This window comes from Octodon degus, unplaced genomic scaffold (assembly GCF_000260255.1).
Source record: "Octodon degus isolate 3935 unplaced genomic scaffold, OctDeg1.0 scaffold00001, whole genome shotgun sequence".
NCBI classification, from domain to species: domain Eukaryota; kingdom Metazoa; phylum Chordata; class Mammalia; order Rodentia; family Octodontidae; genus Octodon; species Octodon degus.
The window spans coordinates 8,736,251-8,751,649 of record NW_004524577.1 but is presented as its reverse complement, the minus strand read 5'-3'; the positions used below and the strand labels follow the sequence as shown (position 1 = coordinate 8,751,649).

General features: G+C 50.7%; 2 protein-coding genes across 7 annotated transcripts in view; both read right to left on the bottom strand.

Annotated features, from left to right (window-relative positions):
• The window catches only part of Orai3 (ORAI calcium release-activated calcium modulator 3), an 8,800-nt gene extending 2,963 nt beyond the window's left edge, over nt 1-5,837 (bottom strand). Inside the window, exon 1 of the mRNA XM_004622983.2 lies at nt 5,423-5,837. Coding sequence (XP_004623040.1) covers nt 5,423-5,650 — 228 coding nt within the window. The 5' untranslated portion in view covers nt 5,651-5,837. The remainder of the gene's footprint in view (nt 1-5,422) is intronic.
• A 544-nt stretch (nt 5,838-6,381) lies between these two features.
• Fbxl19 (F-box and leucine rich repeat protein 19) overlaps nt 6,382-15,399 on the bottom strand; it is a 27,381-nt gene continuing 18,363 nt past the window's right edge. For all 6 annotated transcript variants that reach the window (XM_023723549.1, XM_004622981.2, XM_023723580.1 and 3 more), the window contains 4 exons: nt 12,693-12,856; nt 11,963-12,124; nt 7,865-8,083; nt 6,382-7,763 (listed from right to left, as the gene is read on the bottom strand). In XM_023723549.1, the coding sequence (XP_023579317.1) occupies nt 7,585-7,763; nt 7,865-8,083; nt 11,963-12,124; nt 12,693-12,856 (724 nt within the window). In that variant the 3' untranslated portion in view covers nt 6,382-7,584. The remainder of the gene's footprint in view (nt 7,764-7,864; nt 8,084-11,962; nt 12,125-12,692; nt 12,857-15,399) is intronic.

The window sequence follows — 15,399 nt, the reverse complement described above, 5'->3', positions numbered from 1 at the left end:
GTGGTACCGGGGATTGAACTCAGGACCTTTTGCTTGCCAGGAAGGTGCTTATTCTACCAAGCTATCTCCTTGGCAGCTATATAATCTTAAGCAAGTGATTTAGTTCTCCTTGTGCCTCAGTCTCCTATTTGGAAAATGGGGGATTAAAAGTAGTACCTACTTGCCATATGTGATTGTTGGAAAAATTAAATAACACACATTGAATGCTACAAACAGTGCTGGGACTATGGTGTTTGCATAGTAGTTGATGCTAAGATCCAATGCCCAGAGCCGGGGAGATAGCTCAGCGGGCTACGTGCCCGCCTGGCAAGCGCAAGGACCTGGGCTCGATATGCAACAGTGTGGTGGCACATGCCTGTAATTCCAGTTCTGGGGAGTCTGAGACAGGAGGATCATTAAGAGTATGAGCTGTGTAGTGAGACCCTATACCAAATAGATTTTTTTTAAAAAAACTCCAAGGCCAGAGTTTGGAAATTGGCACATTACAATTCAAAGTCGGATAGCAGACATGCTTTGCCAACAGTGCTTTTTAAAAAATAAATTGCCAACTGTGTTTTCTTTTTGAGACAGGGTCTCACTATGTAGTTCAAACTAGCCTTGAACTTATTCTGTAGCCCATGCTAGCCTTGAATTCAAAGCAGTTCTTCTGAGCTGCCTGAGTACCAGAATTACAGGCATCCAACACCATGCCTGGAAAAATTGCTTTTTTTTTTTTTTGCAGAACCCGGGATTGACCTCAGGTCCTTGTGCCTGCCAGGCAAGCACTTATTCTACGGAGCCATCTCCCCAGCCCCCAATATTTTGGTTTAAAAAAAATTTTTTTAATGTATTTAGTAGCGAGTCTACAAGGTCTTATACACAGACTGGACTCTAGTGATCCATTTTGCAGCCTCCCAAGCACCACCACCACCCACCACGCCATCCCTTTTTTTTTTGGAACTGGGGATTGAACTCAAGCCCTTGCGCTTGCCAGGGAAGCGCTTATTCTACTGAGCCATCTCTCTGGCCCCATTTTTTTTTTTTTCTTTTTCTTTTCACCACACCATCTCAATCACCATTTCAGTGCACCCTGGGGGTGGGGCTGGCACTGGGGGAATCTAATGGGGTCCCTGCCTCTGCCTATGCAAATGCTTTAATCCGCTGAGCTATCTGGCTGGCCCTCCTTTTTGAGACAAGGTCTTGCTAGGCAGTTCAGGCTGACCTTGGGCTCACTTTGCACCCCAGGCTGGTCTCAAACTTGCAATGATCCTCCTGCTTCAGCCTCCCAAGTGCTAGGATTACAGGCATGCACACCTGCTAAAACCATTCTATTAAATAATCTTTGTCACTTAAAATAGGAACACTCACATCAATAACAGAATTCTCAGTGTTGAAGAGTGTGAGTCAGCTCAGTGGACTAAGTGCCTGCTCAGGCAAGCACAGAAACCAGGATTTGATCTCCAGTACCCCACGTCACACTGACCCCGCCCCAGGACAAGCTGAGCCAGTGACTGAGTCCAGGCAAGGTGGCACACACCTGGAATCCCAGTGCTAGGGAGTCTGAGAACAGGATCACTATGAGTCTGAGCTGCATAGTGAGACCCTATACCAAATATATTTTTTAAAAACAATTTTTTTAAAAAGAGTGCTTTGAAAGCCCGTCTTTTGGAGGATGAAACAGGAAGGCTTGTGTGTGGAGAGTGGCAAGGGGTTCTATAATAAAGGGCACAAACCAACTAGCTGCAGGGCCAAGTCCTAAGCAAACAGCACTGCGACAGTACATTTAGGTCATCACCTGCCAACTTTTAAAGCTCAAGAGCTAGACATGATGGCACATGCCGGTAATCTGAGCACTCAGGAGGCTGAGGTAGGAGGATTGCAGTGTTCTAAACTAGACTACATAGTGAGTTCAAGGCCATCCTGGGCTACTGAGCAAGATTCTGTTTAAAAAAAAAAAAAAGCATGGGGCTAGAGAGATAGCCCAGTAGAATAAGCACTTGGCTGGCAAGCACAAGGACCTGAGTTCAATCCCTGGTTCCGCAAAAAAAATAAATAAATGAATTAATGAATGGAAAAAAAAAAGTATGGCCAGGTGTGGTGGCAGACACCTATAATCCCAGTAGGGAGGCTGAGGCAGGAGGATAGTTGTGAATTTGAGACCAGCCTGGGCCACAAAGTGAGCTCAAGGCCAGCCTGAACTGTAGGCAAGATCCTGTCTCCAAAAAAAAAGGAAGAAAAAGTATGGCTCATTTTTGCTGCATGTATTGATAACTCCTGTAATCCCAGCTGAAGAGGACTGCCACAAGTTCTAGGCCAGCCTCAGCTACATAGTGAGCTCAAGGTCAGCCTGAACTATATATATCCAAATCCTATCACCAAAAAGTAAAAAAGAAAAAAAAAAACAACCAACCCTCAGGAGATTTCATGTAAATATGCCTATTATGAAATTACTGAAATTGGAAGACCTGATTACACCAGATCACATTCTTGTATGATCACTGTTACTTAAGAGTTGAATGGGGGGGGGGCTGGGGAGATGGCTCAATGGAATAAGCACTTGCCTGGCAAGCACAAAGGCCTGAGTTCAATCTCCAGTTCTGCCAAAAAAAAAAAAAAAAAAAAAGAGTTGCACTGGGGGGCCGGGGAGATGGCTCAGTGGAATAAGCACTTGCCTGGCAAGCGCAGAGGCCTGAGTTCAATCCCCGGTCATTCCCCCCCCCAACACACACACAAATTGAATTATGGTCCTTTCCTTTGGACAGTCCAGGGGGTCGTTTAATTAACTCCCCCATTTGGCCAACTTGACATTCATATTCTCTGCCTGGCCTTTGCTTTTTTTTTTTTTTGGTGGAACCAGGGATTGAACTCAGGCCCTTGTGCTTACCAAGAAAGCACTTATTCTACTGAGCTGTCTCCCTGGCACCTGGCCTTTGCAAATATTTAAATTGGTGACCTTGGGCTGGGGACATAGCTCCGTAGACTAAGCTCTTGCCTGGCAAGCGCAGGCTCCTGAGTTCAATTCCTGGTACTGCCAAAAATAACAAAATAATATTAAATTGATGACCTTGCTTTAATGATGTATAAATGTGGGCTCTAGAGCCACATTGCTTAAATACAAATCCTGCCATTTATTTATTATGGGACCTTGGGTTGGTATCCTAACATCTCTGATTCAGATTTCTCATAAAAATGGTCACTGCAGCGTTACTTATTTTGCAAGATAACAGAGGTGGGGCTGGAGAGATGGCTCAGTGGTCTAAAGCACCTACTTGGAACAAGCTTGGCAAAGCACAGGGACTGCGGTTCAATCCTCCAGCACCACATGCCAGCCGCGCCCCCTGGTGGGCTGAGCTGGCCACACACACACACACATACACACACACACACACAATAAATGTTAAAATAATAAAAAAAAGATAACAGAGGTGATGCACATAAGCTCTGAGCACAATTCTTTTTTTTTTCTTTTTCAGAACCAGGGATTGAACTCAAGAACCCTTGTGCTTGCCAGGGAAGCAGGGAAGCACTTATCGTACTGAGTCACCGCCCCAGCCCTGAGCACAATTCCTCGTAGAGTTGAATATGATTTGTGTGATGTTATTCTAACTCGGGTCACCTGAGTTTCAGAATCTGGCTCCTTCCCTGTCTGTGTTACACTGCTGTGGGGCTGGGAGAAGGGAGATGCACAGCTTAGCTGGGATGGCAGGAATACAAGGCTGAATATTTTGAGAAACTGGGCCATGGTGGATGTCAGCAGGTGTTTTCCAGAAAAAGGGATCTGGGCCAAGCTTGTTAGTTCTGGTTCCTCCCAGGGCCTGGCCCAGCCTTGTTATTCCCCACCAACTAGGGTCAGGCCTGCCTCCAGAACCTACACACCTAGTCTTTTGATCCTTCGGATGCCTTGACTCTGAAGCTGTCGTCACCTCAGCAACTTGCAAGTTCTATAGCAGGCCAGATTGTCCTTTAGACTGCACACTGGACCAAGAGGCTGACCCTGCTCAGCTAGGTTTCTCAGTGACTGTTCCCTTTCCTGTGCAGTCTGTACAGATAGCGAAGGGCCAACTCCCAGCCCCCAGATATCATCCTCCAACTACGGAGTGGGCTGGTCTGTGGGTCCTGGAAAGTCCCACAGAGAACTTAGGTCTAGGACAGTGCTGGCAAACTTTTGAGAGCTTTTTTTTTCTTGGTGGAACTGGGGATTGAAGTCAGGCCCCTGCCCTTGCCAGGAAGTGTTTATTCCACTGAGCCATCTTCCCAGCCCTAAATGTTTGGGGTTGTTTTGTCTTATTTTTGTGAGAGCTTTCTATGATACAGCCAGTTGCATTGCAGTATATGCCATAGGTCTGCCACCACTGGTGGCATAGGATGACCCATAGGGTTACAGATTTCCCATCATTCCTGTCACAGAGGCTGTGGCACCGAGCAGCAGGGACTAACCCAAGTCACCTCCGCTGCCTTTGCTGTCCATACAGGAACACATTCGTAAAGGAGCCCCACTGCCCGCCTTCTCCTACTCCTCACTGTGATGATGGTAGGGAACCCCTAGATGGTGATGGCATCCCTGGCGCAGCAAGCTGTTTGCATCATTGAAAGCTCTGAAAGATTCGCCATCACTGCCCTAGACGAACAGGGCTTCCTTCTACACTTCTCCCCTGCTAAGAACCCTTGGTGACCCTCAGTTTCCACACCTGTCCAACTAGCGTGTTGCTCTGAGCTATACCTGCTGTGTGGTCTTGCTCTGACCCGTCCAGATCTAGGGTTCCTGGTGACAAGTCACAGCTCATGCTGGGTGTGTGCTTGCCAGGCTACAGAAGATGCAGCCTACTTCCCACTCGTCAGAGGGAGCAGAGGCCCGTCCCAGGTCACACTGCCAGCCACTAGCAGGGAGAAGCCGCGACTTAATAACTTATCTGTTGCTTCTGTGCAGAGACCTTCCTTGGTCCCACTTCCTGAGACTACTGCTGGGACCGTTAGCTGCTATCATCCTCCTACAGCTGCAATTTATCAGCTGGAAAACCATCAGGTTCCTTTCCCACAGGGACCCATCTTCTCAGAGTGCTTCTGAGAGGCTTGCACTCTTGAAGCTTATAGGGCGTAGTCCCCTTCCTTGGACAAGTCCTCCTTCAGTTAAGCGACCCCTCCCTGCAGTTTAGTTTCCCAGAGCAGTTGACATAGCCCTCACCCAGCGGAGTTCCCTTTGAAACGCAGGAAGACTTAGTAACTACTTCTGCCAGGAATTACTTTCCCCACACCTTTGAGATTAACGTTCCTACAACCCAGTTTGTATTCCCAGGGTCCTGTTTACACGCCTCCCCAAATAGAAAAGGACCTCTTTAGTCTCTTGGGCGGTGGGCTCCATTTACCCGTTAGAGAACACCTTTGCCTTTCCTCAAGCCCCGTCCACTTCGCCCGGACCCCGAGCCCCAGCCCTGCGGCCCCTCACCATGGCGAAGCCCGACAGCAGGGCGGACGTGCGGCTGGAGGCCTTGAGCTTGGCCCGGCTGAGGTAGAGGCGGCGCCAGCTGAGCGCCCGCAGCGAGTGCTGACTGGCCCCCATGAGGTCCAGGTAGCCGCGGTGCACGAACTCCCGGTACGTGGCCGAGCCCGCGGGACTCTCGACCTCAGGGTTCAGCGGGGCCTGCTCGGCCGCGTCCCCCTCACCGCCCCTCATTCTGGGGATGGTTACGGTGGGGCCGAGGCACCTCGGGGACCCCGGAGATTCGGCCCAAGCTAGGGGGAGGCCCCATTCCCCGACGGGGCTAGCGGGAGCGCAGCGTCACGCGCCAGCGAAGACGCGGCCCCGCGGAGCCCGGCCGGCGTCAATGGGCAGCCTCGATGGCCGGAGCGGACGGCTGCAAGTGAAACAGGAACTGGGGCAGAGGCGGAGTCAGGCGACCACATGACGGGGTGGAGCCCGGGACGAGACCCCGCAGTCCCTGGCTGGAGGCAGAAGTCCCACAGGACCCCCACCCCCACCCCCAATATGCCCAGACGCCTAAACGCGAGTCGACTTCCCAGAGTCTTCGTTCCCAGCTCTCAGAACACCTGCAGCATGAACTACCAGGTACTCAGAATCCTAGGCCCCTCCCCAAAGAGAGAATTGGGCAAAAGTGAGCCAATCCTTTGCAGGGACCGCAGTAGGTGCCACTCTGAAAGCCTCACTTCACCCACACACACACTCGGTGGTCCCGGCTGGAAGTTTGAGTTTTATAGCAAACCATATTGTACAGAACCGGGACCCAGGGGCCCAACCCGGCTGGGTCCCCCACTTGCCCTCGTGGGGCTGCCTTGTCCCCCTTCCACAAGCGGCCTCCTCAAGCATTTCGCCGTCCCCAGGGCCCCCTCCCCCTCCGGCCTTTGGTCCGCCCAGTCCCTCCCCCCACCCTCGCGCCTCCCCGTTACCTGAGGTATGTGGATAAGATTCCCCCCACGGTACAACACGGCTCCCCCTTGGCCACCCGAAACCCCACCCGCACAACGGAGTGAAGGGTAAGGGAGAGGAAGGCCGAGAATCTGTTACTAAGTTCCCATGGCAACTAAGAGGGACCATTTCCAGCCTTAGCACTGGCATAGGGAGGTGTCCGTTGGCTGCTGTTTCCATGGCAACCAGGAGTGGCAGTTCCCTGGGCAAATGGGTTATATGCTTCCATGACGATGAAAGAGTGGGAAGAGCCAAGCTGGAGGAGTCCCATCTTCCCCATCCGCGGCCTGACACACCACACCCCCAACTCGGGTCTAGCAGGCTGGAGCTGGGGTATTCGGTGCTCACCGCATGCCACCCACAGTCCAGTCTCAGTCCAAGCTGCAGATCCCACTCAGGCTCCCCCAGGTTCAAGGTTCCCCCGGTTCAAGTAACACTTCAGTACAGATGAATGTTCAAGTATTGTGCGGAGAGGCTGGCAGGGGCTGGGGTTACCCCCTCACCACTCCCCTGGGCCACGAGCTGAGCGGCAGGTAGGCCCGTGGCCCCCACTCCTCGCAATAGCTGCCATTTTCAGTGACGTTCAAGGAGTCAGGGTGAGGGAAGGAACTGAAATCTGGGCAGGGGGAAGGAGAGGGGTGACCCCCAGTGGGCCACTACTGCCCCCACACCCACTCTCGTCCCTCAACCTGGCTGCCCAGGTCCCTCTACCTCTGACTCCTGGATCCCCAAATTGCTCCTCTGGTTTCCCTTTTTGCCCCACCCCCCACCCCACTATCTGGTCTTTGTTCCCTGAACCCTGGGTGATCTGCTGTCCCCTCCCCCACCCATCTGCCACCTCCCCAGGCCCTGGCCCCCAGGGTCCTGTATGCACACACCCCCTTCCCATTCTCCCTCCCTCAACTTGCACTTCAACCCCCTCCCACTGTCCCTTTGGCTCGGCACCCCCAGGACCTCTGACCCACACCCCCAGGGGATGGACAATGAAGCAGGCGGAAGAGGGAGGGTGGGAAGGAGACCCCCGGAGATATCAGTGCAGGGGGGAAAAGGGAAGAGGCTGGCTCCAGGCCCTGGGGAGGAACCCAAGTCATGAGGTGGGCAACCTGGCCTCTTAGCAGGGGGTGAAATGAAGGCCCGAGGTCCAGGCTCCCAATGAGTCCTGGGGGAGGGTGGGGGGCACCCAACTAGCTGTCCTTGAGAAGTAGCTTCTCCTCGGGGCAGCGGAAGGGGCCAGGGGGCCCAGCAGCTGCCAGCCGGGCACAAGCTTCAGGAGAGAGCTGGCGGCAGGAGCGCAGGTCTAGGCGGCGGAGACGCGGGCAGCGTCGGAAGAGCGGGAGGCAGTGGTCCGTGAGGCGATGGCAACCTGGGAATGGGGCAGTGGCAGCTGAGACCAGGCAAAGAAGCAGGCAGGAGATGCTGGCCAGAGACCAAAAGGCTCACAGGATGGACAGGGGCCACGCTTACCGGCGAGATTGAGGTGCACCAGGGTCTCTCGGAGTGGGGATGTGGGAGCTGTGAGGAGGTGGACACTGGGGTCTCCAACGTGGGCGCAGTGGCTCAGATCCAGGGCGCTCAGCTGGGGTGCATGGCGCAGCAGGAGCCTCAGGGAGGCATCTGTGAGCTCCAGGCCTGCCAGGCGCAGCTCAGCCACCCCCTGCAGCCGCCCACGGCTCTCTGTTTGCCCTGGACAGAGGAAGAGAATCAGCACTCCTGGCCACCCGTCCCTACCCCAACCACTATGGCTCCCCATTCATGTTCCTCAGCACCCCCTAAAGCTGCTCCCACCATCTGCCTCAAGTGGTTCTGCTCTGCTCCCCAATACCAGTACCACCTCCTCTCCTCGGCTCACATCTCCGCCACTGCTGTGAGGCCTCCAAGAGGCATCTGAAGCATTCCTCGACTCCCACCCATCCCTGTACCTCCCCTTAGTATCTGGGATATATATGTACATTTTTCATATTAACCTTCCTCTCCCCATGAGAATGTGAGGGCCAGGAAGGCAGGACATTTTCTTCACTGTGGCAGCCCCAGCAACTAAGACAATGTAGGATGCTCAACAGATTTTCATCCACTCACTCAACACAGGAATCCTTAAAAAGACAACCACCCCACACTCCACTCCTCCCTCCCATAATCACTGAGTCACCATCTGGAGCCCTCCAGTCCCCTCGGGCACCACTAAGTCCACACCACTTTTTTTGAGCTGCTCCTGTCTTCTCACTCCTTCTGATCTCTTCTGGCACTCAGAGAATTTGTTTCAAATACAAATGAGGCAATGTCTCTCCACTAGAAACTGAGAACAACTCAAAGAAATCCAGTCTTGTTGGTATAACATTCCATTTCTGTCAAGTCTACTCCATGGCTCAGCTCCCAATTCCTCTCTCTCACCTTGAAACATTGGGCTACTGGGGCCAGGGAGATAGCGTGGTGGTCTAAGCACCGGCCTAGCAAGCAGAGGGACCCAGATCCAATCCCTGGGTACCAATGCCATGCCAGCCACTGAAACCAGGTGTAGTGGTACGCACCTGTAATCCCAGCACCGGGGAGGCTGAGACAGGAGGATCACTATGAGTCTGAGCTGTGCAGCAAGACCCTGTACCAAATCAATCAATCAATCAATCAATCAATCATTTTTTTTTTTTTTTTTTTTTTTTTTTGGCAGAACCAGGGATTGAACTCAGGTCCTTTCGCTTGCCAGGCAAGTACTTATTCCACTGAGCTATCTCTCCAGCCCCAAATCAATCAATCAATCAATCTTTAAAACAGAACAAAAAACGCCAACTCTCCACAAGGGGTTCTGCACAAGAGACCATCCCTGCCCAACTTTCAGGTCTGAGAGCAAAGGCTTCCTCTTCCTCACCTCAAGGGTGAAGCGCTCTCTGCCACCTCCTTAAACTCAAAGCACATATTCTGCCCTCCTCCTCTGCAGCCTCCACCCTGCAGTTCTAACAGTTCTAGTGTGAATGCTTCAGGTTGGCTTTTATGTTTTAAATTTTTTGAGACAGTATCTTGCTTTGTAAAGTACAGGCTGGCCTTGAAATAGGGAAATAGGGATCCTCCTGCCTCAGCCTCCAAGTGCTGGGACTATAGGTATGCGTTACCACACCCAGTGGAGTTTACTGTTGACCAGTTCTTCCTATATTAATGCCACTGAGCCAAAGCTCAAAACTTTAAGAATGCCAGCCTTGGGAGACAAGTTCTCTGATCATCATCCATGTTGACAGATGGGAAAACTGAGGCTCACACCATAAAGCCTTCTGTCCAAGATCACACAACTAGGAAACAGCAGGGCCAAGAGACCCAGGCTGGGTGACTACATCCAAACTCTCAACACAAGGCTACCTGCCTGCCAGACAAAAACTCCATCAGATGCCAGATTCACAAAACCTTCCCTCTAAGCGTTTCATGAAATCTGCATAGTGCTAACATTTTTTTTTCTTTTGTTGGCAGAACCAGGGATTGAACTCAGGCCCTTCCACTTGCCAGGGAAGCACTTTTTCCACTGAGCCATCTCCCTGGCCCCTAAAATTTTTCTTCAATGAATGTCAGATACCACATTACTGGGCACTCAGCCCACCTGGTGACTACTGGCTACAGTAGCTACTGCCACCCTGACCTCCTGCACCAACGTATCACTTGTTACATGCCAGGCTACCTCTGTGTATGTGCAACTTGGCACATCCTCAGTAGTGGCAAGCTTCTGGCACTCTTGACTGCAACCAGCTGGGTGTTACTGCAGACTCCAAAGTTTGCCATCACTGCCCTAGATTCTAGTCTCTCTTCCTGGTCCTAGGATCTGAGAGTACTGAGAGGGGGAACATTTGCAGATGCCCTCAACCTATACCACAGCTAACAGCCACTGGAGCAAAGAGAGGTCACTTGTGGCTTGGCAGTGGGAAGTGGGCCAGTAAGGAGGGAGTGGCACTAAAGCCATGCCTTCAAGGTTTAAAGTGTACCAGTGTAGGTGAGGAATACACTAGGCAGAGGGCAAGGGCTAGGAGGTAGAATTTTATGAATCCTGCTGGAAACCAGGGAGCCAGGAGAGGTGAGTGTGAAGACCGAATTTGCACAAGCCTAAGAGCCTGAGGGGCCAGGAAAGCTCCTCTTTGCAAGCTCCAGACAAAGAGAAAGTGAACTGAGCACAGAAGAGATGTTGGTCTGTCAGCCAGGTGGCACTCTCTCACCTCATGGAACACGTGGTTCCAATCCCTACCTCACCCTCCTCTCTTTCTGGCTTAGACTGATTCCAGTAAGAGTGGATAGCAGGTAATGCTCTAGCCCAGCTCTGCTTGTGTGACTTGCAATAATCACTCAACTGCTTGCTCAGTACTGGAAAATAGGAAGCATCCTGCATCCCTACATCCTTTCAAGATCTGTTGTGAAGAGCAGTGGGGCAGGAAGAAGGGAGCCAGAAAGACTGCTATGAAGAACCTTTCAGAAGGAAGATACTTTTTTCTCTTACTTCAGGGCCCAGTAAGTTCCCCGAGTTCCCCCCTTGGGAACCCTCCCCAAAAACTGGATCTCTCCTGTCTATTAGTTCGTTGAATTCTTTTTTTCAACAGATACTAAGCTTGCTAGTAGGTAAGATACAGGGAAAGGGGCCAGGGAGATGGCTCAGTAGAATAAGCACTTCCCTGGCAAGCTCAAGGGCCAGAGTTCAATCCTCAGTTCCGCCAAAAAGAGGACCACTACGAGTCTGAGCTGCACAGTGAGACACTGTACCAAATAAATAAATAAAAGTAAAAAAAAAAAAAAAAAAAGGCACAGGGAAAGCAGATAGTCCTTGTCTTACTAAGAGCCTACCAGAGAGGAAACCAATCTTCACCAGTAAACCTGCACAGTAATATGCTAGGAGGACGAGAAAGGGATAGTTGGGGACTTCTAAGAAGAGGCATTTACACTGAGGCCTGATGAGAGGTTTAGGTGTCAATTAGATAGAGGAGGACAGAGCATAAGAGGCAAAAATAGGAATGGGGAAAGGCCTTAGGTGACAAGACAAGAGACAGCAGTCAGTGGGAGCCAGACTATACTAGTTCTCAGCAACTGGGGTAAAACTACTGGCCTTTATCCAAGGAGTACTGGAAATGATGGCAGTACAGAGCACAGGGACATGGGCAAATATGGCCTTCTGGATGATTCCTCTGGTTCCAAGGCAGAGGAAAGAAGAGAGCCAGAGAGGATGTAGCTGGTATCCCATCTCTCCTGCCTTTCCAAAGAGCCCCGAAGTCCAGGGGCCCTGCCCCTCCACCTTCCTATGAACTCCAAAGTGAGCAGGCCTCTGCTCCCAGCTCCTGCTTCTGCCAGCATGGACCTCCCACCCAGCAATATGCTCACACTGTGCCTCATACTCCCCGGGAAAGCACTGTCCTTTCAAGACACAGTTCACAGCACACAGCACTTCAGTGAATGAACAAACAGTTCAGGAAGGGTCTCTATATCCAATGCATGTTCGCTTCCTTTTCGTCCACTCCTTGAACACCCAGCATGAGTCATGAAGGCCTCGGAAGGACCACACTCCCATCTTGCCAACCCATTCCACAGAAGAGCACACCAACATGGCACCTGGTTTGGTGTCTGGTGGAGGCAAGAGCAGTTCTCGGAGCTGGGAGTCCTTAACATCCTCAATCCAGCGGAGGTCCAGGAGCCGAAGGGCTGGCAGTGGGGCTGAGCCCAGGGCAGAGACAGAGAGCCAGGAGCAGCCGGAAAGCACCAACTCCTGTAGGCCTGTTGTATGTTGGGGGAGGTGTCAGAAAGCAATACAGGGGGCTGGCGCGATGGCTCAGTGGTCTAAAGCACCTACTTAGAACAAGCTAAGCCAAGCAAAGGGACCGCGGTTCGATCCCCCAGCACCACATGCCAGCCAGCCCCGCCCCCTGGTGGGCTGAGCTGGCCACCCCCACACACACACATAAATAAATAAATAAATAAATGTAAAAAAAAATTAAAAAAGAAAAGAAAGCAATACAGTAAGTCCCCAACTTACAAACATTCGAGTTGTGAAGTTTTCACCGATATGAATGGGCAGCATTTTTTTTTTTTTTTTGGCGGAACCAGGGATTGAACTCAGATCCTTGCGTTTGCCGGTCAAGCGCTTATCCTACTGTGCCATCCCCCCCGGCCCAGCAATTTTTTTTTTTTACACATCTGTGTCAAAGGCGCATACTTGATGCACTGTGAGACTCAGGAACACAGCCAACTTCAAAACATTCTCCCAAACAGAGCCCATCTGTATGTCACAGACTCCATCCTTGGCCTGGCCTTGTCCCTATCCTGATTTACTACTTCCCCCTACCTTGCAGTCGATTCAGAAGCCACATGAGCTGCTTCTTGGAGACACCTGTCCAGCTGAGGTCCAGGGCACGGGGTTGGCGGCGAACCACCCCGCTGAGCATAGGTGGTGTCAGTGACTTCCGCCGGCTCAGGTCCATGCGAGGCCACAGACGCTTGTCATAGCACCTGCCAGGCACAGGGAAGAGTCAGGGACAACCTCAGCTCTTGGGGAGACTGTAATTCCCACACTCCCACATTCACCAGTTCTTTCCTGGCATTGAGAAGTTCCAGGCTTAAGACCAAAAGCACTGAGTTTGGGACCCAACTTCATCACTGACTGAAGCAAGGCCCTGGGCAAGTCTATTCCTCTCCCCATGCCTCAAGGGTCTCCTTTATAAAGAGAAGGTAACAATCCAGACTGCTGCATAGGGGCACTGTAAGATCAAATTAGGTAATTACACATTGTGGGCCCTACAGCTTACAAAGACCTTTGCCAAATAACTACATAAACACTGGCAGTACTATTTGATGTGTGAGCAGCACCCAGCTCCTGGCCTTTGGGTTCACTTCCCTGTCACAACTCCCACTGGCATCTCCTAATCTCTGCTACCTTGACAGTCAGTGCTGGTCTTGCAGCCCTGATGTGTTACCTCCCTGATTGCTGTGCTCTTCTACTCAGAATGTAAGCTCCACAAGGTAGACTCAGCTTTCTTCTCTTCTACATGTCCAACATACAAACACTACCAGGTATAAAATATAAGTTATTTGTTGTACAACTGCAGAAAGAACAAATTAATCTAGTGTGAACTGCTTAATACTTCCACTGAGCACTTCCCGATCTCTCCTTTGCAGTTCTGCACTTACTCATTCAGTGTTTATGGAGGACCTAGAGGCTCCAGGTACTGAAGCTACAAAAATGAAATGAGGTGGGCTGGGGAGATGGCTCAGTGGAATAAGCACTTCCCTGGCAAGTGGAAGGGCCTGAGTTCAATCCCCGGTTTCGCAAAAAAAAAAAAAAAAAAAATGAAATGAAATGAGGTCTGAACAAAGTTAAGCAGGCTTCTAACTCCAGCACTCTAAGAGTCTCAGCAAGTCCAACGTTTTGTGAATGAGAGCATGGTTTGTGAAATTTAATTCACCATTCCCACTTTTTTTTTTTTAGCCATTCCCCACCTTTAAGGTGACTCACATTAGTAGTCATATTCTACAGTACAATGAAGTACCATGCATTCAGTTTGAAAACTGTCTCCTAGTTCAGTAGTTCTCAGTAATTCTCACAGAATTGAATGTCTATAAAACCAACAGGCCGGGGAGACAGCTCAGTAAAATAAGCGCCTGCCTGGCAAGCACAAGGTCCTGAGTTCAATCCCCTACCGCCAAAAACAAAACAAAACAAAAAAAAAAGAACCAACAGATGGGGCCTGCAAAGAGCTCTAGGCCTTCCCTCCTACTACTAAAGATGCTAAGTCTCCCTCCAGCAGTGGGCTGGAGCAGACACACCCAAACATCACTCATTTACCCTCTTCTTACATGCAGAACATGAATTTTACCTTCAAATGATCCACTCTTCATTTAAAACCAGTTATTGTTTTCCATATAGACAGAATTAAGCCATGATTCTCTATCACTTAAAACTGCCAGGCAGGCCAGGAGTGGTCGCAGTGATACTGTGATGCCAGCACTTGAGGAGTAGACACAGGAGGATCACAAGTTCTAGGCCAGTAAGTTCAAGGCCAGCCTGAACTATGTATATAGCAAGACCCTGTCTCAGAAAACCGACCAACCGACGGACCGACCCACCCACCCAGGGGCCGGGGATTTGATTCCTGGCCTGTAGTGCCGACCCCGCCTCCCGGGTCAGCTGAGAGTCAACTGAGACTGGGTGTAGTAGAACCCACCTGTAATCCCAGCTCTTGGGAGGCTGTAAACAGGCAAATCTCTATGAGTGTGATCTAGTAATGAGACCCTGAACAACCTGTAGACCCTTCCCTAAAATACAAAAAAAAAAAAAAAAAAAGAAAAAGAAAACCAACCAACCAACCCGTTACAGACAGCCCAGCAAAGTAGCATGCACTTGTAGCAAGAAGCAAAAAGATTGCTGGAGCACCCAAGTTTGGGCCAGGTTGGGCACACAACTATAGGCTCCAGCTCAAAAATGAACAAAAGGGCTGAGAAAATAGCTCAGTAGAGTAAGTGCTTGCCTGGCAAGCACAAAGTCCTGAGCTCAATCCCCCGTACTGGAAAAACAAACCAACAAACTGCCAAACACACACCAGAGCCTTTATGTGAGGTTTTAGGGAATACTGAAAGTATTCACCAAGGCTTTAGTCAAAACAAAACACCTCATTTAAAAAAAAAACAAACTGGGGGCCAGGGAGATGGCTCAGTGGAATAAGCGCTCCCTGGCAAGCACAAGGGCCTGAGTTCAATCCCCGGTTCCACCAAAAAAATAAATAAAAATAAAAACAAAAACACCTCTGCTACTCGCCTTCCTATCTGGACCAAACATTCTCCATCCCAGCCCCACCACTCTCACCTCCCTCAATAAATATCTGTAAACCTTTCCAATTCTAAGAATGAAAGGTGACACCTAGGCATGGTGTTGGACACCTATAGTCCCAGAACTGAGGCTAAGGCAAGAAGTTCGCTGTAAGTTTGAGGCCAGCCTGGACTATAAAGTGAGCTCAAGGGGCTGGTGAGATGGCTCAGTGGTCTAAAGCACCTACTTA